Below are 25,501 nucleotides of genomic sequence, written 5' to 3' on the forward strand. Positions count from 1 at the left end.
ACTGTAACTTTCCCCTTCCCCCATCTTTCCTAGTTTAAAGCCCTCCTTACCAGGTTGGCCAACCTGTTGGCAAAGACCCGCGTGCCCCGCCTCGTGAGGTGGATCCCATCTCTCGCCATCAGTTGTCGATCTTCAAACAGGGTCCCATGGTCGTAGAAACCAAAACCCTGTTGCCAACACCAGCGGCACAGCCAGTCATTAACTTGGAAAGTCCGTCTCCTCCTCCTCTCATCCATTCCCCTCACTGGCAGGATTGAGGAGAAGATGACCTGGGCTCCCAGACCCTTGACTACCATCCCCAGAGCTCTGAAATCCTGCTTGATGGTCTCCAGTTTGCCCTTGGTGTCATTGGCGCCCACATGGAAGAGCAGCAGTGGGTAATAGTCCAAAGCATGGACGAGCCTTGGCAGTCTTTCCATGACATCTCTCACACAAGCCCCTGGCAGGCCACAAACCTCTCTAGACATGAGGTCAGGTTGGCAGATAGATGCCTCCGTCCCCTGCAGCAGGGAGTCCCCCACAACAATCACCCGCCACTTCTTCCGGGCGTTCCAGCAAGGCACAGGGTCTGGTGTCCCAGGTACCTCCCTTACAGCCATGCCCATCTCCTCCTCATCCTGGAGGGCACTAAACCTGTTCTTCAGCTGCAAGTCTTCGGGAGGAGTAGAAGCCTTTCTCCTCCCACGAGCAGTGACCAGTTTCCAGCCTTCTTCTACAGTGTTATGATGTACTGTTTCACACGGCACAGAGCCCTCCGGCAACTCCATTGCTGTGGGGGGCTGGGACTCCTGAAGCTGCACAGTCTCCGAGAATACCCTATCTCTTGCTCATCTTCTCGGATGCTGCGCAGCCTGCCGACTTCCTCCTGTAACTCCCTTACCTGACGACACAACTCACCAACAGCAGCACACCTCCTGCAGGAGAGCTGACTGCCAGCCCAGGCCTCCCGGAGAGGCCCCAAGCACTCGCTGCAGCCTGAGACCTGTAGAGCCGCATCAACTGTCAGAGGGTCGGTCTGGGTCCAAGCCTCTGCCACAGCAACTCCAACAGCACTGGGGAACACGCTGTGTGGCATGTCACAACCATACTTGAGGAAGCGTACACCAAGGGAACGGAAACAAAGGTTCCTTCGTGCACCCTTCTGCACAAACTGCTGCATCTGTTAGCTGCGCTCTGGGCCTGGCTCTTATATAGGCCTCTCCCTAGCCCTGGCTAAGAGGGTGCTTGACCCGCCCTAATCAAGGGCCACCGGGATCAAAGGCCCCAACTCCCTCTGGCCAGGGGCAACCAAGAGCTTGTTAGCAGCAGCCACTCCTAGCTAGAGCTTTTCCCACGAGCTTTTCCCAGGCGAACTCAAGGCCTCCTGCAGTTGTCCTTGCCTAGCTTCCCCTTTCCTGTTCACAGCAATCACCTGCTAGTTCCTCAGGGGTCCTCAGAAAGCCCACAACTTCCAACAAGATCCTCAAGTTCTAGTCAGAGCCCAAACACTGCTGCGCAAACTGCTGCCTCTGTTTGCCGCGCTCTAAGAGAGAAATCAGAGTAATATTCAAAACCAAATACTAGGTCTTTAGTTCTGATCTCAGTTCCCTCTCCCCCCAAAAACATCATCTGGAATCAGAATATCCTTGTGTTTCCCAATTTTACACAGAAGAATCAGGTCTTTGTTCTCCCGAGTAACAAACATTCTCATATGTTATCAAAAAAACCCCCACCACACACACAAGTAATGATCTCCCCAGCACAGCCTTATATAGCTCTTTGAGTAGAATCTCTGTCTAAAAATAGTCTCTGACATTGAAGTGCCAGGCAGCATGGAAACTGTTGCATTTCAAACTGAAGTTTTTGGAAAGTGCACTCCAATTCCTTTAGAAGTGTCTCACAAATGTGCAAAATGTATGACCTGTCCTGTCACGAACTTTGAGTAAATGAGATTTTGTTTGCAGCCAGTGCTATTGCAGCAACAGCTTTTTAGAAACAAGCAATAACAAAAACAAACAGCATTGGCAAAAGGTGCTGGATTTACAGCTCTGCAAAAATAACACACACCCTTTCTTCCCCCCCACCCTAGTATACAACTGCCAGCCTTTCCTAGGCTGCCCAACTGGGCAAGATACCCTTGACTTAAGATCAGCACTTGCACCGAGGACAGAAGAACAGATGAGAAAAGCAAACAAATCGGCACATCAGCATAGCAGTTTTTCCAATTCTCACACACACATTCCACTTTAGAATACATAGAAATGGAAGGGGACCAAATCCTCTTGGTCCAGTTTTCAAAGATGCTTACTACTCACTCTTGCTAAAGTCAGACACAGAAAAGCCAACAACTCTGCCTGCATGCCTGAATTGAAGGCTACAAATAGGTCCAATTCCTCAGAGAGCTAAACCCATGAGCATTAAATAGAGCCCAGCATCTCTGCCAGACTTGCTCAGATACGACTATGCTAAGACAACAGCCACAGGTGGCCTACAGACATGGGAGCTAGGAGTCTGGCTTAGCTTTCACAGTTACAGTCCAAATAAAACAGTATTTCCTCAGTGCTCTCTCACTACAACTAAACATTTGCCATATTAAAAGATGTTATTCCTCCATTATTGTAATATTTCCCCAGTAGCATATATAACATGAAATTGAAACGTTGTTATTCCTAAGTTTACAACTACAACTGAGTACTGACCTTAAAATCCTAAGGAAATGGCATGATTCTAGTCTACCTTGATCTTTCAGTCCTCACTTCCACTGCAAGTTTCATGCTCTACTTTCAAGATACTGCATTTTTAGTCTGGTTGGTCCCATAGTGAAATTCTGATATATAGCCTTACACAGTATCTTATTTAAGAATTGGAAAGTAGCTCGTGAATACTAATCTCCATGTCAATCCTATGAAACATACAAATTGACAAATGGGTTCAAGGATCACCTGCACAAGAAAGGTTTCACAGTTGACTGAGGGGCTTTCAAAGTAAGTCTCTGCAATAGGCAGTATGGACATGCTTACATCTATTTATATTATGATTATTTTGTGTACATGAAGGAAGATTTTTATATGAGGATTTAGAGCAGTTCAGCTAAGATCTTTTTAAAACTTCATCATATTAAACACAGGTAAATTCTGAACATTATCTGAGTCTTATCAAGCTTAGACTAAGAAGTCTCCATGGCAGGTTATGGACTTAAATTGTTTAATTAAAAGCACAAGTCTAAATAACCCGCTCAGTGATGTTATCAGGCAAGTGGTAAAGTCCACAGTGAGAATAGCTCTATCTCCTAGTTCACTGGAGACTTCAGAAACATCTTTTCAGGATCTCCATTTACTGTTTGCTCCTTCATCAGAGCCTCCAGCACAAGCACAGAAACCTTTTCTCCTCTGCTGGGAAAGCAAAGCAGAAGCAGGGCATTGACCTCTCCTGGTAGGCACGCGCACAGTGAGTGTCCATCCACCCTCCAAGGCACCACTGCTGCTTTCCTGGCCAGCTTTGAGCTATCAGGGAGATAGGAGGCTGAGGAGCACCCAAATCCCCTGATGAGTCAAAAAAGGAGCTGTCCAGTACAGCAGGCAGATGACACTGCAGGGCAGCTATGCAGACCTCTGAAAAATAGAGTGAATATTACATGGATGCTGATAGAGTGCGCTCTGTTCTAAGTACCAAGTACCAAGGCCTGTTATTGATTTCAGTTTTGAAAGGTYGTCTGAAAACATCACACCCTGAGAGAGATGCTAAGTAAATTAGAAGACTGATAACTAGCTTTGCATGTTTTTGTTGTTGTTTTCGTTTTTCTTAAAGTGAGCCCTGGAAAGTTCTGTCTGAAACACTATTGCATGGCTAGAGCTGTTAGTGTGTTTAATGGAAAAAAATATATTTGGCTAACATATGAAGAATCAGAGAAGTAGAGAAAGAGAATAGTGAAACTTGGGTAAAACAGCAAGATAAGAAATACTGAAATTTGCTAGTAGACAATTTTTGAGGGAAGTAGAAAAGTTGAGTCTGAATTACTTTGAAAAGTGAGAAAAAAAGCTCAAGAGAGAACAGCATCATCAAGTTTAATGTGAAATCCTGGCAAATAAAGCTACCAGCTTTCACAGAGGACTATTTTACGCAGTCTGTAACAGTGTTTATTTAACTGAACAGTCCAGCTAAAGATGACCACAAATAATGGCAACTGGAACTCAGTCCCTGTACTAAGCTCTCAGCTGAGCTGGAGCTAGTGTTTGATTCACACTTCTCTAGTGACTTGGAGCTTTGTGTTCTCCTTTTAAGAGCAGGCATTCACCACCGTATTTGTGCACAGTATTATAATTGTTTAAAGTACATTATCTAGATGCTGCATTTACCAGCTGCTTATTTTATTGTGTTTCTTTGAACAATCTGAGTTGTTTGTACTAATGAAGTCCCCAAAGCCCCCCTACCCTGGAATTTGAGATCTGGCCCAATTGTGCTGAGCACTTGTACAAACAGAAGGTTTTTTACAAACACTGAGCCACTGCTTTCTTCATTGGAAGTGAGGCAGAACTTGTTACCTCTTCACAATCCTTCTGGTGTTGACCGAATTGCTGCCTAGCCAGTGAGGCAAGTAGCAAGAAATACATCACTGGGCACACATTTCAGTATAACCTTGACATTGACAGCAATAGCTACAGCCTCCAGTGAAACAGAAACCTATAAGAACACATTTGTTTTTTCATGCTGCCTTTGCTGTTCCTTTTGGGCAGATGACCATATGCCATGCTTGTATATTTGCAAACGCATGACATAATGTTAGGGGATTGTCATCAACAATACCATTTCCGGGAATGGACTTAGGAGACTGAATAAAGATTTAACTATTACTGAACTAGCTTTGCACTAAAGATCAAATGTGCTGTCTCTTATCTGGATTTGTAATGAGAACTGACCCTCCCTCCTCTTTCTGCCTGTTCTCCTCGCCTCTCCCCATATCCAAACTTGGGTAAGGTTTCCCAGCACTACCATTGCACATACAAGCAATATGTTCAGTGATTAGCCCAGCTGTCTCCTCACCATGCGACTGTGGGCTGAGACTGAACAGCTCTAAAATGTAAATGGAGAAAGCAGAGCAGATTCTACAAACACTACTGTAGAAATAAACAGATGAGTAAGTAGGGCTGACAGAAGTGTCAATCCCATCCAGGCAAGCATATTAGCACAACTGATGACTCCAGTTTAACCTCACTTTGTCCTTATAGACCAGCTGGATGTCAATTTCCCCCTCCCCCAGTTAAGTATTTTAATCTATACGTTCACCAGAGAGGAGTGTTGGACTCTAGGTGTTGCTCAGCTACAGCATAGCACCCTGGGCCAGTATGGATCTGTCTGAAGCACAAAGCATCAAGCCATTCAGACTATGCAACTTCTTTTCTTACCACCTTAACCACAGCAAGAAAGATGCAGAAAGCGGTCTGAGGCTTCCAAGGATGTTCCTGGCATCATACATACTCTAATATTGCTTAGGTCTGTGCCAAAGGTCAGCCAGAACATTTTCTTAGCAGGAGACCATGAATTATCAAACCCAGACTAACAGCTATGTGTCCAAGCACAGCTGGGACTTGCAAATCTGCCTCAAACCTTGTTCATAAACTTATTCTCAGCAATTAGTTAATCCTAGATTACGTACCTTAGTTTATATATTTGAGGTACAAGAAAACTAACTGCAGCTGAAATTCACAAGCCAGCCTCAGTTCTCCTGAGACAAACCTCCAGACAATTCCAAACTTCACTCAAGCTCAGAGTAGTCTAGGCAAAGCAAGGGCTATTAAGACCTTAAGACCCATTTCATAATGACTGAATGCAAGTTTGCTCTGTGTGAACACTGCTTTGCTCTTTTTCCTTTGCCTGGAATTATAGGAGTGAGTTTGAAGCAGTAAGTGGGACTGAAAACCTCAATTCGCCCTCAAGTTAGAGGCACTCAAAGCAAACAAGTCCTTAATTTGGCACCAACTCTGCCTTAACCAGAGACAATAATCTGGCCTTTCAGCACTGACCTCAGTATCTGTGCTAGTGCCAATTGTAGCTTTGGTTTAGGAGCCTATAACCAATGCAGAGAGCTGGCCCATGCCACCTACAATAGAGAAATAAGCCAGAGCAAGTTTTATCCTAACTGATTTCACAGCTTTAAGCCATGAACCAAAATAGCACAGCTTGGATCCACTAATTCTTCCTCCCACCAACCTAGTCTCCACTACTGAAGTGTGGAATCAGTAAGCATGCTTGCTAACTTCACACTGAGGCCCTAGTCCTCAGCCAGCATTGGCCCACTCCAAGAATGGTGATCATTTGCCACCTGACATCATTACTCATCACAGCAAAAATACCGGAATCCAGGCTGTTCCTCCAATTCTGCTCCGAGTCTGGAACCTCAGTTCCGCACTGTCACATGTAGCTAATAACTGAATAAACTGAAAAAAGGGTCAGCATGCACATCAGTGCATTTTGCACAGGAAGATCTGTTCAATTGCTGCAAAATCAGTCAGAGCTTTTGTTCTTTTTTAAATTACATTCAGAAGTTTTGGAAGCTCTCTGAATAGGTCTCTGAATAGCTGATGTTGATTGTCATTAAGTCAGAACATGGTGCTAAGTGTCAGAGGCCTGGAGGGGGCGAGGGAATCTAGTGTTGTGCCAATGTTTTAAAAGGCTAAACACAAGTAATTATATACCCTGGTATCAGCTCTGACGAAGTTAATGGAACAACCAGTACAGCAATTCAAAGAATCAGGAATATGCAATTAATGACTATGGGACAGATCTCAATACAGGCATATTTGAACTCTTCCCAACAAGATTAACTTTGTCAAGTAAACTTGTAATCATGTTGATGTAACACACTTTTTCCTAAGGGACTGGCCTTGGCACCATAGATTTTGCCCAACAAATTTAAACCAGCTCATTCCTAACTCCCTTGATAGTATATATTCCCTTTGTTCCAGCGCAGTTAAAACCATATATTTTAGCAGCTGGGCTATTTTCCCAAATCCAGCACTCCACCCTCAACCTCCTTTTTTTTTTCTTCCCCATTTGCCTCCAAGGGACCACAGCTCCTCTTCCTAGTGGATGGCAGTTGCTGGCAGGGTTCAGGCATGCCTGTTCAGTATCTTCCTCATACAGCTATCCCACTTTTAGTTCTGCAGCTAGTTCATGCATCTTTGTATTGCAGTACTGCATGATGCGATACAGACCTAACAGAAGTGACTATAAGAAAAAACTTCTATCATGTATTTCTCAGTTACACAAACAGGAAGTATATGGCCATTTTTCCTCCTTCATCTCAGTTACATGGAAACAGGAAAAGAATTCAGCTTTAAAAAAAAAAAAAAGAAGGCAAAACAAAAGTAGCAGCTGTCCTTTTAAGCAAAGGACTTCCTGCTCTGAAATGGCTTTAAGTTTTAGTTACTTCTCACATATTGTCTTCTTCCACCAGCAGCCATATGTCTAGGCTACAAAAGCTGTTCTGGTTGTAATAGCGTACACATTCTAGAATTAAGTAATATCCTAGTACCACCAGAAGATACCTATTTTCAGGTGGCAGTGTTGCTTTTTACTTTTCATTTACCTGCCTTTTGATTGTGATTTTGGTAGAATGATAGCGCTGCTTTTTTTATTAGAAGTGGTCTCAAGTGCATGTTCCAGAGACCATATTAACACTGCAAGTACAGAGCAATACCACTGTCTGTAACCATGATGAGCTCAGACCAAGATTAGGCTAGGATATACTTACCACAAACACCATCTATTGTAGAACTTCCAATGTTGCCAACAACTGCTCAGTAGCAGTTAATATAGACATATCTACATCTGGTCTATATTAGGCCATATTACCATCCCTTAGCCTTATCATAGAAATTTTCTCCTGGCCATAAGCTAGGCTGTAATGAAAAAGCTCTTCATGCTACCTCTATACTAAAACACTCAATAACACTTCTTTATTTTCTGAATCCCAAAAAAGCAATAACAATTCAATTATTACTCTCTGCACAAAAGGAAAAAAAGGGGGGGGAAGGGGAAAATGAGACTATAGCTACAATGTTCATGAAGAAATCTAAGTTCATTAGGATTGAAAAATAAGCCAGGAAGCCTAGAGCCAGTCACCATTCCAGAAAGGTAAGAAAAAAAGAGAATGGAAATAGAGCAAACAAGGCACAGCCACGCCATTCAGAGGCAGCAGCAGAATCATTCCTTTCCTTGTCACATGTTCATCAAGTCAAAAGCAGCACTAGTAAAAAACAGTGTTTTAGTTTTGATGCATCAACTACAAGTATGCACTAGTGCACCCCCCCAAAAAATCACCTAATAAAAAAATGGTAATCCATAGCCAGGTTACACACTAAGTGCTGTGCAAAATGAGTAAGACTTTAAAGTGCTGTACCAGAGCTCACTATTGGGAAATTTGCTGTGTTGCCAGCATACCAGATCAGTATTTCTGAGGTCATTATCTCATCCCTTCTTCAGTTGCAAGCTTTGGATTTCTGCCAAGGAAAGGCAACCACTAGCAAGATGATACACTAGTACACTAAGCATAGCTTTTGGGAATTTGAGCAAGCTTTTCTTTTCACTGAGATCAGTCTGCTCCCTGGTTCCAAACAGCACAAGTGCTCTGTCAACATGTAAGTGGTAGAACATGTTCTTTAACCCTCCCATGATAGTATGTATAAGAAGCTGTACCAGAGAAACTGATTCTTCTGCACTTGTCAAATATACCAGGAGAACTGAACCTTCATATATATTCTTCTCATAATATGGGAAGGAGGAGACAAGTTACCAAATTGAAACACTGCACTCAAGAAGTGTAATTTTGCACACGTAGTGCAACCAGATGACTGACTGGGGACAGTTAAAGAATAAATAAACCAATAATCAGATGGGTACCACCACTCTGCAAGAATGTCCCATGAACTTTTACATGAGTAAACCATGATTAAAGTTTTGCTTTTAGCTGTTGGTTAGTAAGTTAACCCAGACCTTTTCAGTCAGCTAGATTAATTGGTTTTAAAGTTAGAGTACTTTCACTTTATCCAGTTTAACCTCCTATAGCACGTCTTGCTCCAGACTAGTATAACATTATACCACTGTTCAACTATTCTAGTGATGATCTTGATGATCAATGGCAGCACCCCCATGAACTCAAATAGCAATCTCCTACCTCACCTCCTGGAAAGACTTTTTAGATTTAATCCAGCAATTGAAGAATTATGTCAGAGATTAAGAACAGTAAGTAACAGGAGAATGTGTCTGAACATATCAATTCCTTTCTTCTTTGATCTATTGTTTTACTTTCTCATTTTAAAACCCACTATAGAAAGATAATTAACTTCAGACAGACATGAAAACCATCTCTACAAAATTGGGCAAGTTTGGAAGCTCTCCCTTAAGGCCAGAAGCAAAAGAGAGCACGCTGAACTGCCAGATTCCCAATATCAGTAACCTTCTATTGGAAAAAGATTGGTGATGCAGAAATATTTCTGCAATCTCCTTACAAACCCAGGACACTTCATTACTCAAAGCTTCCTCTGAGGAACAGCATTCAAGAGATAGCTTAGAAGTATCTTTGTTCACTCCAGTTAATTAACAGACATTTTAATAGTCTTACTGTGCAAATCCTACATACACTCTCCAAGTCATGGGACAATGACTTAAAAAAGGCAAAATATAGGAAACCGGCCAATTTACAACTTCTAAAGACAGCACTACAGCTTTAGCATCTAACACACTCTTGGGACAAAGATCTGCAGCACATGCCCATACAATCAGACAAGCTAGGCAGATCTCACTGCAGCTGAATCTGCCCTGTCTGAACAGTTTACATGCTGGCTTTTACTGTTACCAAGTCTGAAGGAAACTAGTTTGCCTGTGTCACAATGACCTTCAAGAATGCAATATTTAAGTGATGAATTTCAGGCAAATTTAGTTGAAGTATTTGAAACACTGCTCAAAGTAGTTAGAAAAGATGACAAGCTAATAGCTGTGAAGACTTACTTTTCATGTTGAAGACAGCATTGTTAAGCTGGGTTAGAATAAGTGTTGCATGTTAACTGCATAGCAGAGGTCTAATAACAATTATATAGGTGTATATAATGCATAAACTGTGTTGCATAGGCACCGATTTCATGAGACTGACAATCCAGAGTGAGCTCAAGAGCTGCATGGCATTTTTCACATAGACATTAGCAACACACAAGTCCATGCTAACTTCAGCAAGCCCAGATTTATTAACTGTTAAAACAAATGGTCTAGTTTTTCCCCGTTGTTTCTTCAGATCCCTCAATACTTTAAACATTCAGCCTACCAGTTGCGTTCATGACTCCGCTTCCCAATCATGACATGGGCCAAATCATCCTTCATGGAGTTATTCCAGCAATGATGTTGACTCCTTTAATGTATCAGGATCTACAGACTGAATGACAAGTCTCTGCTTCCAGAAGTCTTGATTTAAAGCTGGATACTGTTCACAAACATAGCCGACCAAACATAGGCATTGAAAACTATAAATACCATTTTAAATGTTGACAGGTTGAGAGATGGATGGGGAAGACTGAATGGGGTAAACTAAGGACTGGGAAGGTCACAAATGTACATGTGTCACTGGCTAAATTTTTTGGTAAATCAAACCTGATTTAATTACATAGTCATCTATTAAGCATACTTTTTTTTCCAAGACATTCCAGAATAATTTCCTTAAAGAACCCCCTAAAATTATGTTCTAATGCATTAACAATTAAGAGATGTAACCAAGAATGCACAGGCTTAGGGAGAAGTAAGAAAACATCCCCATACTACAAAGACCATGATACAGTCACAAAGCAGAAGAGGACTCTTCTAGTATACAAGAGAAGGAACAGCAGATACTGCACATCTGTACTTTGGTGATGTTCACTAAAGGAATAACAGCATCTGTACATATATGGATAGTAACAGTCTATTTTTCTGAAGAGCTTGAAGTCAATACTCCAAGTTAGAAACTGCAAACATTAGCTTTAGTTATCTGCAAATCACATTGTAAGAGTAATGAGTTCCAATTGAACGTTTGCAAGCTCACAATAAGCTTCGGATAGGAAGGGGTAACAATCACAATAAAGTAGGAACAACCATTTTTAATTTAAAAAAGGTCTAAATCAGCAAATTTCAACACCATTTGTGCAAAATGAATACAAATAACCAAAGTATATCATTGCTTGGGAACAGAGAATTCCTATTTGAATTTTTGGATGGGTACTAATATCAATATTAAGTCCAGGAAAAAGGAATCTGTTTCTCCTTTGCATGAAGGCTTGCATTCTTTTTATCAGTTTATACAGCCCAAAATGATATGAACTTGTGATTTGCAGACCTCTTCTATTAATGAAAGTCTACTGATGGAAGGCAAAGCTTGGGGATAGGCAAGAAAGTGTCAAGACGGAAATACATTTAGGTGTTCTCATTGTAAAACTGATTAAAAAAAAGTGCTGAGTTTGTCAGTGTCATCACTACTGATTATATAGACTATGAAATATTTCACACCATGCCACACCTGCCTGGAACAGTTCAGAACATTTTCAGCAGAAGAACTGGCACTCTGACCTGAGAAGCTCTGACAAATGCTGATGCGCATTAAATTGTGAGCTGACACTCAGGATTTTGTCTTTAGCAAGAAGAGTGTTTACCAACCTGGAGTCTGAACTACTTAAAGGATCTGCAAAGTTCACTAAAAAAACAGACCTGTCATCAGGTAGGCTTAATTTACCGTACAGAGGTTTGTATCTCAAAAAGCTTACCAACTAAAGGCTCCTTTACCTGTGTAAAGGACTCCTATGTGCATAAACATTGCAAAACAAGGCCCTAGACCTATAACTTATAATGAACTGTACCTGAATCCAGTTCATCTGGAGTTTCATTTTTAATTCTCTAATTTCATACTAATAAAAGCACTAATACACTAACAATTGGGCTACTCAGTACATCTGCTTCCTGCTCATAATAAAGCATTGCACATTAATAATTGTTAGAGCAACAGATAGCTTTATAATATATTTAAACACATTTGGTAGCCTCTGCCTTTGCTGTAGGGCTTAATAATAGAAGAAATTAAGTGCCATTTTTTAAATACTGTGTACAGGGAACACTGATCTTGGATCCCTGATCCTGAACTTTATGATGAACACATAGCTAAACAATTAATGAGAACTAGCTTCTGAAAAATGTGAGCTAATGCTATCAAATTATCAATTGTATTAGCTTATTTATACGCTGGCCTTAGAATATATTTAAGTGAAGCATGTTAGGTAGCTAAATTTGTTGCAGCAACTAGTAGTACTGTTACAGTTAAAGGCTTGCCTATGTTGTACTTAGGTATGTGGAGCTCAGTTTTGCCGCTTGCACAAGTGGTAGTAGCACTTGCCACTTTGTTAGCAAGCAGCACACAAGTTTATTTGCTTTGATTTTGAATCTCTTCTAGATTGAAGTAGACTTCTCATAGTTCAATATGTTCTTTTACAGTCAAGATGAGTTTATATTCAAATCAAATTACTTCCTTATTACTTCTGGAACATTGTCCACTTAACTTTGTTTTTTAACTTAAGTTTACCCTTCTGTTCAAGTTGGAATATCTGTCAAGCTGTATTTGGAAAGAGTTTCAGATTCAGAAACATCAGATCTGTACTCAGAGTGCCAAGATTTGTTAAACTGCTTCTTTTAGGGAAAGTGTTACTTACTAAAAGGAGTGCATCAAAGTCTTGCTGCTTTAATACTGGTAAGAACAAAGAAAAGGCAATGTCTTTGTCCACACTGCTAGCCCCCCATCTTCCAGTCTACTTTCCCACATACTGAAAGTGTGTTCTGATCATATATTTAGACCTGTTATCTCTGCTTCTTTCCTATTTTTATCTCCCTGAACATACAGTAGAACAGTCATTATCTCAAAAACAGATATTCCGTTCTAACTTTAGACATACACATTTCCAACAGTAAAAGAATCGGTATCTCTGGAAGACTAAAACTCTTATAGCAGTCACTTCATTCACAAAATACTCCCATTCTCCAGCAAGAGTCCTCAGTACAAATAGACAAAACTGATACTTGTGCTTACAAGTGTGAAACAATATACAGACATGAAGCAGGAAGTTTTATCCACACTTACCAGTTAGCTGCATAATACTGGTTTGAGGCAGGAAAAGGATCAGATGTTAAAACCTTGGGGGGAAGGAAGCCTTCTTTAGAAACTTGCTCATTACCAAAAAGCCACTAATGGTTACTCAGTTATGAGCCAGAAAATACCAGCACAGAGATTATACTAAAAATCTTGATGTTACGTGCAGAAAATCCTGCAGTGTGGCAAGCAGATAAAACTTGCTTGTAGAATAAAACATCTATTACAGGTCTGGACAGATTATTTTTTTCTAAGAAAAAAAAGTCACAACTTTTGGAAGGAAGAATTTTGAACACCCCAACACTTGACACATTTAAACAAAAACTATGCTATTAGGTCATGGTGAGATTGACAAGATTATACAAAATAAGGGTTGTCTGTAATCACAGAATTAAGTTTAATGATTATTTTGGTAAAAAGGACTTATTTAATAGGTATTTCTTAAATGCTGTTCTGAATTCATCCTGTTCTGCAAGACATCTAAGGGCACTGTTTGCTACTGCAATGAAAGGCACTGTTTGAAAAGCTGGCTAATCAGTAGGTCTCAGAAAGTAACCTTAAATGGGAAGTTTTCAACAGGGTCATAACAGTAGTTGAAGCGTGCTTAACAAGGATATGCCCTTAGTTATTAATTTTTAAATCAGTGGTCTAAAAGAAGATACAAAGCCACCACTGTTAAAATTTGCCAGTGACATAACTAAAGCTGTGAACATAATGAAGACAGACAACTGATCTACAGAAGTCCTGACTGCCTGGTAAGCTGTGTTATTTTGGGCAACATATGTTTTATCATAACTAAACACAAGGCCAACCATCAAAGAATCAAGGCTAACACTTTAAACAATGGATTTATGCAAGACCTGCATGTGTAAATGGGGTTCACCAACACTGGCTTCAAGCCCGAGACCCATACAGCAGTTCAGAAGAAGCTTCAGAAATCAGACAGGATGTTCAACTGAACAGGATCTTCTAGAGGCAACCCCTCAGTGAAAGAAGCTACTCTTGTGTGTATGAGCAAGGGACCATAAGTAGCAGGGAGGTAGACTTCCACTATATCCAGTGTTAACATTTTCTGTTCTGTTGTCTATTTTCTAAAAAGCAACTTGCAAACTGGAAAAGGATCAGAAAACAGTTGAGAGTAACTGAAGGTTTGGAAAGCCTGCTTTGAATTGAGAACATGTATTTTTAAGCCACAGAAGTCTTTTTGTTTTAAGAAACAAAGGTTTAAGCTGAATGGGTTATGCTGATGCTCAGATTGCTAGTTTTCTCAGTCAGTGCAAAGGCTCAGCAGGGCTACATCTGAACCATAGCTACATTTAGAAGCACTTCCCAGATCCAGGTGTGTACTCCCAGCAGCATAGCAGAGCAACACTAAGATATTCATCAGCTTTCCCAAATGCACTGATAAGAGCAACACTATGAAACATTCCAATTAATTTCTTCATTGTGGCAGCTGGAGGACCAGGACTGCAGAGTGTCCTAGAGTGCATTTGCCTGGCATTAAGCCGCAACCCAATGACCCTGTTATCAGGTTCAACATACCTCAGCTCTCTGATCTGCATACTATAGGGCTCAGATGCACAACCAAGACAGTCAGCTGGTAAGCTGAGCCCCAGTTGCTGTCTGTGCATACACTGGTAGCCCACAACAAATAACAGGTGCATCTACTTTAGCATTTTAGCTTCATCAAGATTACATTTTTTTAAGCCAGTTTGCTTGTTATCCTCACTTACACATACTGGTTAATATAATGAAACACTCTTGAATCATACAAACAGAACTGCTTTCAAATGAAAGCAAAGGAGCATATCTAATAAAGTCTACACAGCAAGGAGCCCTCAGGTCACAGAAAGGGAGTAGAGCTACCCTAAAGTAAACACATATGGCACAAAGGCTGGGCCCTCAGCACTAGCTTTCTTTACAAAATCCTTCCTTTGCTCCACACTAATGTGGGCACAGCCACAGCACATTCACTCAGTTTAGCCATCTTTCACTAAATGAAAGACTAACCAAAATCACCATCTACTGCTGGCACCCACAGCTACCCCAGCAGCACCCTAAGGCTACCACAGACCCACAGTAATTTATTATGCCATGCTTTTTTCCCCACATACCTGTGCCTCCAGGACATGACCTCTCACCAGGACATCACTGCACTGAGGCTTGCATTCCACCTCAGAGGGCCCCATGCTCAGCACCATGACCCCCAGGTCCTTCTCCACAAAGCAAAAGAGAGAAATTCATTCTCCCTCTTTTATCAGAATTTCAGTCTAGCAATCTCACATTACACTAACCTCCTGAAAACCAAGAGCTGACCTTCCTTACACCTCACTATCTCACCCACTCAGTTTCCAGCCCAAGTCTTTAAAGACTCTCCTGATGAGCCCTGGCCAAGCCCCGTCACCTGCTGCAGCAGCTGCCTGCAATCAGCTGCAAGGTGAGGGGGGAAGGAAGCCTCCCTCAGCCCCTTGTGCCTTCTGCTGCATGGGGGATCCTGCAGCTTGGGTGCTGTGGGTACAGCACAGCTTGTGGGGGGCCTGGGCCCTCCCTGGGACTCTCAGAACAAACACTCAGGCGAGGTTTTTCACAAAGCATGTTTCCCCCAAGATTAACTTCTCTGTGAATATGAGAAATTGCTCAGCAGTTGACTTTTTAAAGAGGTATGGGGTTAAAAGAAAATTCAAGATACAAGAGCAATTTCCCTTCCAGTAGTCAGGAACAGAAAGGAAATAAGGTACCTCAGGTAAATTGTCCAAGTAATTCAGCGTTGTTCTACAAACCCTCTAGCGACAGAGTGATCTAAAAAAGAGAGTATTATACCAAATGGATCAGAATATCCCCAAGACTGTTGTCAGTTTTAGGTACAACTATTTATATACAACTACTTTACTGCTGTTAAATATTCAGAAAACTAAAGTTCCTTATGAGCAGAACATGCACAGCATTGACAGTACTGCTGCAATGCTAATACACCATGCACAGTGATTGCCTTAAATCTTTTGGAATTCAGAGCAAATATTTCAATTGACATATCATTGCAAATTTTGTGATCAGAAGAAAGATGAGGCATACTAACCAGTGCCTGACAGATAACTTGAGTAAAGAAAAGAAGAGTCCTAACTGAGAGGGGAGCATTAGAGCAATAGAGGCAGCACCAGGGAAAATGGATTAAAGTGCTAGAATGTTCCCCAGGAGCAGCTGGCATCTAGACAGGCTCAGCTTAACTGTGCTATATCAGAATTGCCAGCAGTAAAAAACTTAAAAAAAAATTTACAAACAGAACATATTTTTCTAGTAGTGAGATCCCATTCAGAAACTGTAGGGGAAAGAATATTTTTTCTCCCACAGAAAACTTCAGCCCAAAGAAGACAGGAGACACATATAACTGAGAAAGCCTGGGCTGCACCATAACGCAACACAAACCACTGCTTTTGGAAGACTCTTTTCTCTCTATGTCCATCTGTGTCTTGCTTTAAGTTCCCGAGAACCACATAAAAGTTTCTCACTGTGTCACCATATTATTTTTGTGCTAACAAGGGCAGCTTTTGTTTCCCAGTGTGGTGGTCAAAGGCTTTCTGCCAAAATTTCCTTTGAGAGAAAACTGTCCATTAAACAAATATTTTATCAGGAAGATCCTGCTTTCAACATTTTTTTTTTCCAGCAGTCTGAATATTTTGGTTTACATGAGTAAAATATTTTTCAACTTTTGTGGGTTTTCAGTGAAGAGAAATAAACAAAATCAGAGAAAAACTACAGCTTGTCTGGAAAGTCACTCTACATATTGCTGAGTAACCAGGTGATATCCTGAGGCTAGAGCAATACAAATGATAATGGTTTATTTCTACACTGTAAGAAATCTGTGCCTCACCTGGCTGTCATTAGTTGCCACTTTTGCCTCTAATCCCTCGCTCATTTTGTCTTTGTCAGTGCTCTCTCTTTTTTCCCCCAACGGAAACATCACAGAGAGGATAATGCTGAAGTGATTTTACATGGTCAGTGTTCAAATTGGGGCCACACAGGTGCATCTGGGGGAGGCTGGAAAAAAGGCCGACATACAGTCAGGAGAACCATTAATAGACACAGGATGTGCAGTGTGATCTTGTGATGACAAAATCATTTTAAAGGTTTGATTTATATGGATAATTCTGGATATATAATACTGATAGAAGGTTTGCCTGAATGTACATATGCACTGAAATGCTACTAGAGAACAAGGTATAGTGCCTTACAGCAATTTCTTTCATGCATGACCAGTCACACAGGGGCTGAGTTTTTCTACAAAGGTCCAAATATCTCACAACTTGTCAGCTTTTGGTAATTTGCAAGGCAGCACAGCAGCCCTTGCTGAGCAGAACAGGTTATGGTGGAGCAATGCAGTAGAAGCCTCCCTGTGTAACTGCGCCAGTGCGCCCTGACTATGGCTTCAGGCTCAAGAACATTAAAGAGAAATGCAATGTCCTTGTCTCTCTTCTTCCAATGCTGCCAAGGAGGCTGATAAAAAACTCAGGAAACTAGTTGAGCTGGCTAGCAAGTCATGTAGTCCTATTACCATTGTACAATAAAAAATCCTTTTGCTTTTTTTATGTTAAAAAGCTATGGAATGGGTAACAGTTGTTCTCCTGAGACAGTTATAATGGTAATATATGACAGAACTGACCCCAAATTCTCAGATGCTTAATAAACAGAAACAAGAGCTCCTCTCACATCCTAGGTTTCACATTACACTGTTTCAGAGTTCACATGTTGTTATAATGACTGCTTACGCATTTTTAAAAAAGGGTCACTCTAAATTGTTCCTAGCATCCATATTAAGTACTTACATTCAGGCCTAAAATGCTTTGTATAATTTTAATGGCATACCCTCCTATTTCAAAAAACAGTAACAAAAACTCAACCCAAATCCTAGCTCATATATGAAGCAAAACATTCTAAACACCGTCTAAACCATCATTTCTTCCCAAAGTACAAGGATGTTTATGCTCTTGCCTAAGGGAAGATAAACAGAGCAGCATACCACTCCATATTTGTAAATGTTAAGTCCTCTGCAAGGTAGTAACTGGCTTCTGTATGCACCAGGCTTCTATTTCTTCATTGCTCAGAAAGCTATAATATGACATATGGGTATTCGTAAATTGAAACAACAAAGATAAATGGCCCCACACAGAAGAACATTTGCAGTCTCATTCTTTATTTTTCCACATACCATTCGGACTCCAAGAAACTTTCCAAAATTGCCTCCAGAAATACCTCCTAGGTACCAGTCCAGTGGCCCTATAGTATATGGGAGTAATTCCATGAGTCAGTGGGATTACTGCACCCTCAGTCCAGCATATATCAGAAGTAGCTCTGCTGGAGACAGTGAGGACTGACAGTGCTGCTGTGAAGGTAGTAGAACTGTTCTATTTCTATAATAAATTTAAAGAAAATGCAATGAGGATTAGTAAGGATAATGTATTATTCTTACCAATTGAATACAATATAAGGCCAAAGGACTCACACCAACAGGTAGAAGATTCAGAGTGAGGAACCCAAGGACGACCCTTTTATGTGTATGTGGGATTCTAAAATAGACTCCTACAAGCATACTGGTTAATATAACATGCTGTTTGCCAAATATGTACTTTAAAAATAGCAGTCAACTGTATGGCATACCTTGAGTGGTGTTAAAGCTGTTTAGAGTTTGTTATACACTGACTATGATAAGTCATAACATGCTGTCAGTGGAAAAAGGACTAAAACAGCAAAAATGAAGCCACATAGATTCTTGAATGAGTACCTAAAGTGGGACTTAAACCATAACAGGCATGTACGAACTTTAATAAATCAAGGCACTTATTTAGATGACTTAACGTGGATTTAGGACCTCCGACTATTCAGATGTTTATAGTTTGGCACCTAACTCTACAGTTGGGCATCTAAGGAAAAGTGTCCAGTACATCAGAAGTCTGTATACCTACAGCTCTAACAGCATGCAGGTATGACATTCTGCCCAGAGAAGTCTGACTTTATACATTCTTCTTTTAAAATCTTGGCCTAGATTTCAACTCTAGTAGTCTGTGGGAGAAGCTAATGAGATTTTGTTGCCATTCTGCTGAACTCTGATTGAATGATTTTTGTTCCAAACTTCCATGCCTCCCTTTTTCAAAAAGATTTCCAGCCTGTATGACGTCTAGCTTGCAAGCTCAGTAGGAGAAGTTTTTGTATTTGTTATTACTGGTCAGAACAGTATTCTCCTCAGCTGGGACAAATTCTTGGTTTGTGTTACTAGGAATCTGGAAACAATCAATAATATTGACCATCTTTTTTTGTACAGAAAAAAGCAAGTTGGGGAAATGGTTGCCATTGTTTTCAAATGAACACTAACTGCAATTTTGAATTTGTTTTTGACTCATTGTAGGTTCGCAGCAAAAGCAAAGCAGCTAAGGCTGGACTGTGTGAGGGGGATGAGGTGGTGTCTATCAACGGCAAACCCTGCGGAGACTTAACCTATGCTGAAGTTATTGTTCTAATGGAAAGCTTGACTGACGTCCTGCAGATGCTTATCAAGAGGTACAGGAGTGCTCAGAATGCTCTAGTGTAATTCTGTTCAGTGAACTGAGTAGAAAATGTGGGTGTTGAATGCACTTATTTACAGACCTATACTGTGAGCTTCTTACTGATAGTCCTCTTGTTTATGTCTGTAAGATTGGCAGTCGGCTTGTCTGTACAAAAAAGGGAGAGAAATCAGAGTATTTGATCTAAAGGAATTAATTTATATAATTCAAACAGCACAGTTCAGGCACAGTATTAAGGCTACAGTCTCCAAATGTAACAATTTTATTTATTATTAAGTATCCTAGATACTTACAAGGTATTGACTAGCATGGTATCCAAGTACTGCAGTCTTGAGTTTAATTATTCCTTCCAACCCTTTGAAGTAGTGAAGTGTTGTTATTCTCTGTAGATAGGGAAGTGAGGCTTACAAAAAGCATGGGCTGTATAGATGGAGAAAGTGCGTTGCACAGATATACCCTGAGGATGACATGGCAAATGGTCTTCTTGGGTGGCAGAATGTATTAGTAGTCAGAAGGGGGAGAGGGTCTGGAAACCATGAATTCTATTTCTGTATCTGTTATCACCTCACTAGATGAGGTGGGGCAAGTCACTTAGAGCTCTCTGAGTCTCAGCCTCTCCATTTATAAGATAGTGACAGTGTGAGTTACATTTTCCTTTGAAAATGCTTCCCGTTTCTTACAGTAGAGAACCTTTATGTAAATTTAGGACCAAGCCAGCACTACGGCTCATTGCACACATCAGTCCATTCTAATGACTGTTTTGTAACTGTGATCAGTGTAATATATGCTATCCTGCAGTTCAGAATCACCAATAGTTAAGTGGGGCCAAAACCAGAATAATTTTCTGAAAGCACATTCTCTCCAAACATCATGAATTCAGACAAGATGAACTCTGAACTGCCTTAAGAGTGGGTGAGAAAAGGAAGAAAAGACCAGAGACTTTCTCATTCTGTAGAAGGAATTACAGCTCCCTCCTGAGCTACTGCAGTTCCCTGTGTTTGGTCTCCCACAGGCAGGAGCAGCAGGACAGAAGGGGTCAGGACTCAGCCCTCTTCCCAACAGTTAACATAGCAGTGTCTGTGGAAAGGCTGAAAGGACTCTGGAAGCACTATGGTACAAAAAAGGCATTTGTCTGTGCTTACCAGGGACTTCTGAAAGAGCAAAGGAAATTCCTCTGGGTGTTCTGCAACCTGTGCAAAGGAACTGTCCTAATGTGGCCAGTAGTTTGAAGCTGTTATCTGCCTTCAGGACAAGAGGCTCTGAAAGAATATTCATTTTATTTATAATAGACATGTTCTGCATGCCCTGGCTGTGCATGTTGTCTTGAGCTGAGTTACTGACTAATGTAATGACATCAGGGGAATGGTGATGGCTGAGGATTACAGCTTACTTTTCACACTATTCTGATTCAGCAGAGTATTATTTGAGTGTTCTTCATGTGATATCTACAGTCTTATGCTTCTTGACATGACTACTAGAACTGAACTTTTAAAAACGATTTTTGTGGCTGACTGGCTGTATTCTTTGCAGCCATACACATAACTTTATTTGCTTTCAACTCCTGCCTGCTGCTGCTCTTTAACTGGTATTTCAGTTGGACTGAAGGCCACATTATGCTCTGGTTGAAAGTGACAGCATATCTTATATTCACTCAGTTGCCCCTACTTGAACGTATGCTGAACAGCAAGACATGTCCTGAAAATCAAAACTAAATCAGAATGCTTAGGCCTCATAACAGTGTTTCATGGAATGAAACCCTGTGTCTGTTAGAAATTTTAAGAAAATTACAGTTGCTCAACAATTGGCTTGTTTTGAAAGGAACTAAAATGTTCCGCAGGAATTTACCAGGTGAATCTGTGAACTTCTCATCAGCTATCCTTCCCCAACTCCCTGTTCCTACTGTTAGTATCTTCCAGGGTAGAGGAGAATAAACTGAAACACTTTTCCTCCCCTGCCACCTTCTTTGTGGTACCCCTCCTAGGTGTGTTGATGGGTAACAGCCCTCTCAGAACTACCACTAGAAGGATTTTTCAGGAAGTGACCTGTCCTCCTCTGAGGGCAATGAGAAGCAAACCATCCTTCTCCTGAGGAGTCCCTTGTTGACCATCTCACAAAAAGGCTAGAAATCATAAGGAAAGAATAATGCCTAATTAAAGTGGTATTCCAATGGTGACCTTAGCATTCAAGCATGTTTTGCTGGCAGGGGAGAATATTTCTTCTTACTTGGAAGCTTCTGACTGTTCCTGAACTACTTGCATGGAAGATGAGATTTTCAGAAGCACTCATCACTGGCTAAATTCTGCTCCTATTGAAGTCTCTGGGAGGAAAGTTAAGCTTTTAAAATGTTACTTGGCCTTTGACATCTACAAAATGTTTTCCTGATCCCCTGTAAACCCCAGTCAGTTACTGACCAGCAGCCCCCACAAAATCTTTGGTTTGCAGGATCATAGGAAGAAGACACCCTGCAGGACAGGTACTCTCCAGATACCATGTCTGGGGAGCATTTTACTGACCTTCCTAACAAATTCTGAACAGAGGTATCCAGAAAGCACTGAGAGTGGGGACAGAAATACTAGCCTGCCCTTTGCACATCAGTGTAGCAGCTCCTGGACCACTGCTAGCACAACAAAGAAAATTTCTAAGTGGAAGAAGGGAGTGTGCTCAACGCATACCAAAATGAAATGCACCATGTAGGGAGTAAAACATGACTCTGAGACAAACCCCTCTGTGCTGACTTCATGAGTTCTTCTTCCTTCCTGGAATTATATCAGGGGTATTGTTCCTGCAGTGAGCTGGAAAGACCTGAAACAAAAAAAATAATTTGACAAAACAGAATCATAAACGACAAAACAGAGATCAGACCCAGTCCTCTGCCTCTTGACACATGGATACACATTTATGTCTATATAGAGTAGAAGTATATCCATAAGTAGCAAGGGCCTTTTAAGGTGGAAATCTTTCTCTCTCACACATACACACAATCACTCAGCTACCAATAAAGGCTAACATTTAGCTGGCCCAGCCCCCAGTCTCATATCCTACAAGGAAATGTTTATGGATTCCTGTAATTTATCTGTACTTAGCAGCAGTGCAACTGATCATTCAAATAGCATAATATGATGGAATCCAGCAGCACTCACGAAGACCTCCCTAAATTAAAATCTGTCTGAACTTTATGTAGCCCCATATGTGGTTTAATGGATGTTAGACATTTTATGCTATTTGAGGCAGATCCAGGCTGCTACAATCAGTATGCTGCATGGCTAGAAATGCAAGTGATATTGAAGCTTCTTCAGTACACTAACAGACTTATTTCCTCTGCTGCTTCTTCCAGCCTTTTTTTGTAAGGCGTTTCAAAGTTTCAGAGTACCTGGGACCTGCTTTTGATTTCAGAATTTCCTATAATACTTAGTTTATTGAGGGTACCTACTGTTTCCTTGAACTGAAAAAATGTTTTGCTACTTTCTAGTCAACAGAAAGCTTTAATGACATGTTACTGTCTTGATGTTAAGAAAGGGTTTCTCCTGGAATTAACAGTTGTCACTTCTGCCCAGAGTAATGAAAGGGGAAGCTAGAGGGTATACTAGGAGTCATAACACCAATAAAACAGCCTAATTAATTGGGCCAGGGGAATGAATAGTTCAAAAAAGGGAGCTACACAGAGATTTAGCAGGCTTCAGGTAGTCATAGTAACATTCACCAGTTAAAAAATTGTTTTTTAAAAACTAGGAGATGGTGTATGGTTTCACTACCCTTTTTCACTGGATCACTGGAATGGGCCCAGAATGTTTTAATTATTTCATGATATATAAGCATGATGACCCTCAAATGAATTCTCTGAATGTGTATTTTAAGTATTAATTTCCCTCCTTCTTATCCCCATTCAGTAATTTCCTATTCCTAAGGGAGTAAACTATTTGGGACAGGAACTATGTGTGAGGATGGTGCCTAAAACAGTTGTAGTAGCCACAGAGACAAAAATGAATGCCTATTCTGATGTCATATGAAGTTGATTTTCACATGCACATGTGAAATATGAAGAAGTATTGTCCTAGAAGTCTCAGCAGCATTTGTCTGGCAACACTATAACAGAAATGCATCTGTGAAACCATACTGACATTAGTAATGATGTAAGTCAAGACTGCAGAAAGATGGTATTAGAATATAGTAAAGGTCCTACAGCAGTAATATAATTTCCCTCTTACTGCACTGATAATTTAAAGAATTGTGGAGGATACAAAGATGTTTTAATGTAAGACTTCTAAATACTGGGAAAATTCTGCTACTTCTGCTACTTAAATGGACCTGCTAGCAGGTACCATGATTAATTTTAGGGAAAAAAAACATACTATACAGAAATCACTTTTGTAATTGTACTTACAATTGCTGTACTTACAGCAGCTTACTTTCTTGAATTACTTGTTTATGTATGTGCAGATCCTCCAGTGGAATAAGTGAAGCCTTGAGCGCTGAAAGAGAAAACGGAAAGCACGATAACATAAAAAATGAGGACTATAGGGAGAGCACTACACTGCAAATTAACACAGCCAAAGAGACACCCCACACAGAATTCTGCATCACAGAGATATACAGTGAGACTCACCAGGGAGCAGAGGAAAGCAACATAAACTTTTCTGAAATGAAACGAGAGACCACACAGAGCCACAAAATTACTCCTAAAGTGATAGGAACCTCCAAAGTGCTCATGACAAATGAGGCTGCTTTCAGAGGCAAGATAGAAGAAAGAAGGCCAGGCACTATGGTTGAGCTGCAGTTGTCCCTCTCACATGACGGGCACAAGGGCACCAGTGCTCCTGCTGTGACTCTCTTAGGGGCAGAAAAATGCATCCCTTCAGAAACAGGACCCAGTGTACAACAGGATGGGACTAGCCCTGTAATTGCAATTCCCCTGGGTGTGAAAGAGGGCAACATCCAGTGGCCAAGCAAAGTAGTCCAGATTTCTAGTGGCAAAGAGGTCAAGACGATCCAAGGTGCAGCTCCCTCTCTCCCCAGGGTGGAGGTGATCTTAGACTGTTCAGACAGGCAGAAGGAAGCATCCAGGTCTCTAGCCGAAAGGGGGTGTGTTGATTCTCAAGTGGAAGGAGGGCAGTCAGAAGCACCTCCTTCCCTCCTCTCCTTTGCAATCTCATCAGAAGGCACAGAGCAGGGAGAAGACGACCAGCACTCGGAAAGGGATCACAGCAGACCTCTCAAGCACAGGGCGAGGCACGCAAGTAAGTATGTTCCATCTAAATCATTTGCCCTGCCTGAGGGTATCTTTTGTAACTTGAAACATCATTTCAGAATTTAGACTGCATTAGAAAAAACTTTGAAGTTTTTTTGCAGTTTTCTAATCTTCCCCTCTCTCTTTTCCTTTTAAAAGATGATTCTATTTTTGCTTCATGTATTTTTTGAGAGTAATACAATGCTCCTGGTGACAGGCCAAGAGTATAACCATGCATTAACAGTGCCAAATAACTTTGCTTAGTAGACTTCCACTTTGAAATGTAACTCATTACTTTGTCCACCTAAAAGTACTTATATCTCTTAAAAAGGCTGAATTCTGCTGGCCTTTTAATGTACATTGAGAGGTAATTTGCAGAATATTAACAAAAAAGGCAAGTTACTTGCACATGTCTGAGTGAATCCTGTCTTTCTCCTTTTATAGGAAAATCTTTGTGTTTTCATTTGCATCTTCAAAAATCAAAACCATGCTACTGCTCTTAATAGTTGATAATAAAAAAGGCTAGTAGAAAAGCTGGATGTTGCCTGCAGGAGAGGTTTTGACAGACACTAGCATGTGTATAACTGTTATATG

General features: G+C 40.9%; 1 protein-coding gene across 1 annotated transcript in view; it reads left to right on the forward strand.

The window, feature by feature from the left end:
- SYNPO2 (synaptopodin 2) overlaps window positions 1–25,501 on the forward strand; it is a 98,732-nt gene that overhangs the window by 50,230 nt on the left and 23,001 nt on the right. Inside the window, exons 2-3 of the mRNA XM_026081452.1 lie at window positions 19,527–19,678; window positions 24,121–24,917. Of these exons, the coding sequence (XP_025937237.1) occupies window positions 19,527–19,678; window positions 24,121–24,917 (949 nt within the window). The remainder of the gene's footprint in view (window positions 1–19,526; window positions 19,679–24,120; window positions 24,918–25,501) is intronic.

Source organism: Apteryx rowi, unplaced genomic scaffold (genome assembly GCF_003343035.1).
Source record: "Apteryx rowi isolate R43461 unplaced genomic scaffold, aptRow1 scaffold_55, whole genome shotgun sequence".
Lineage (NCBI taxonomy): Eukaryota > Metazoa > Chordata > Aves > Apterygiformes > Apterygidae > Apteryx > Apteryx rowi.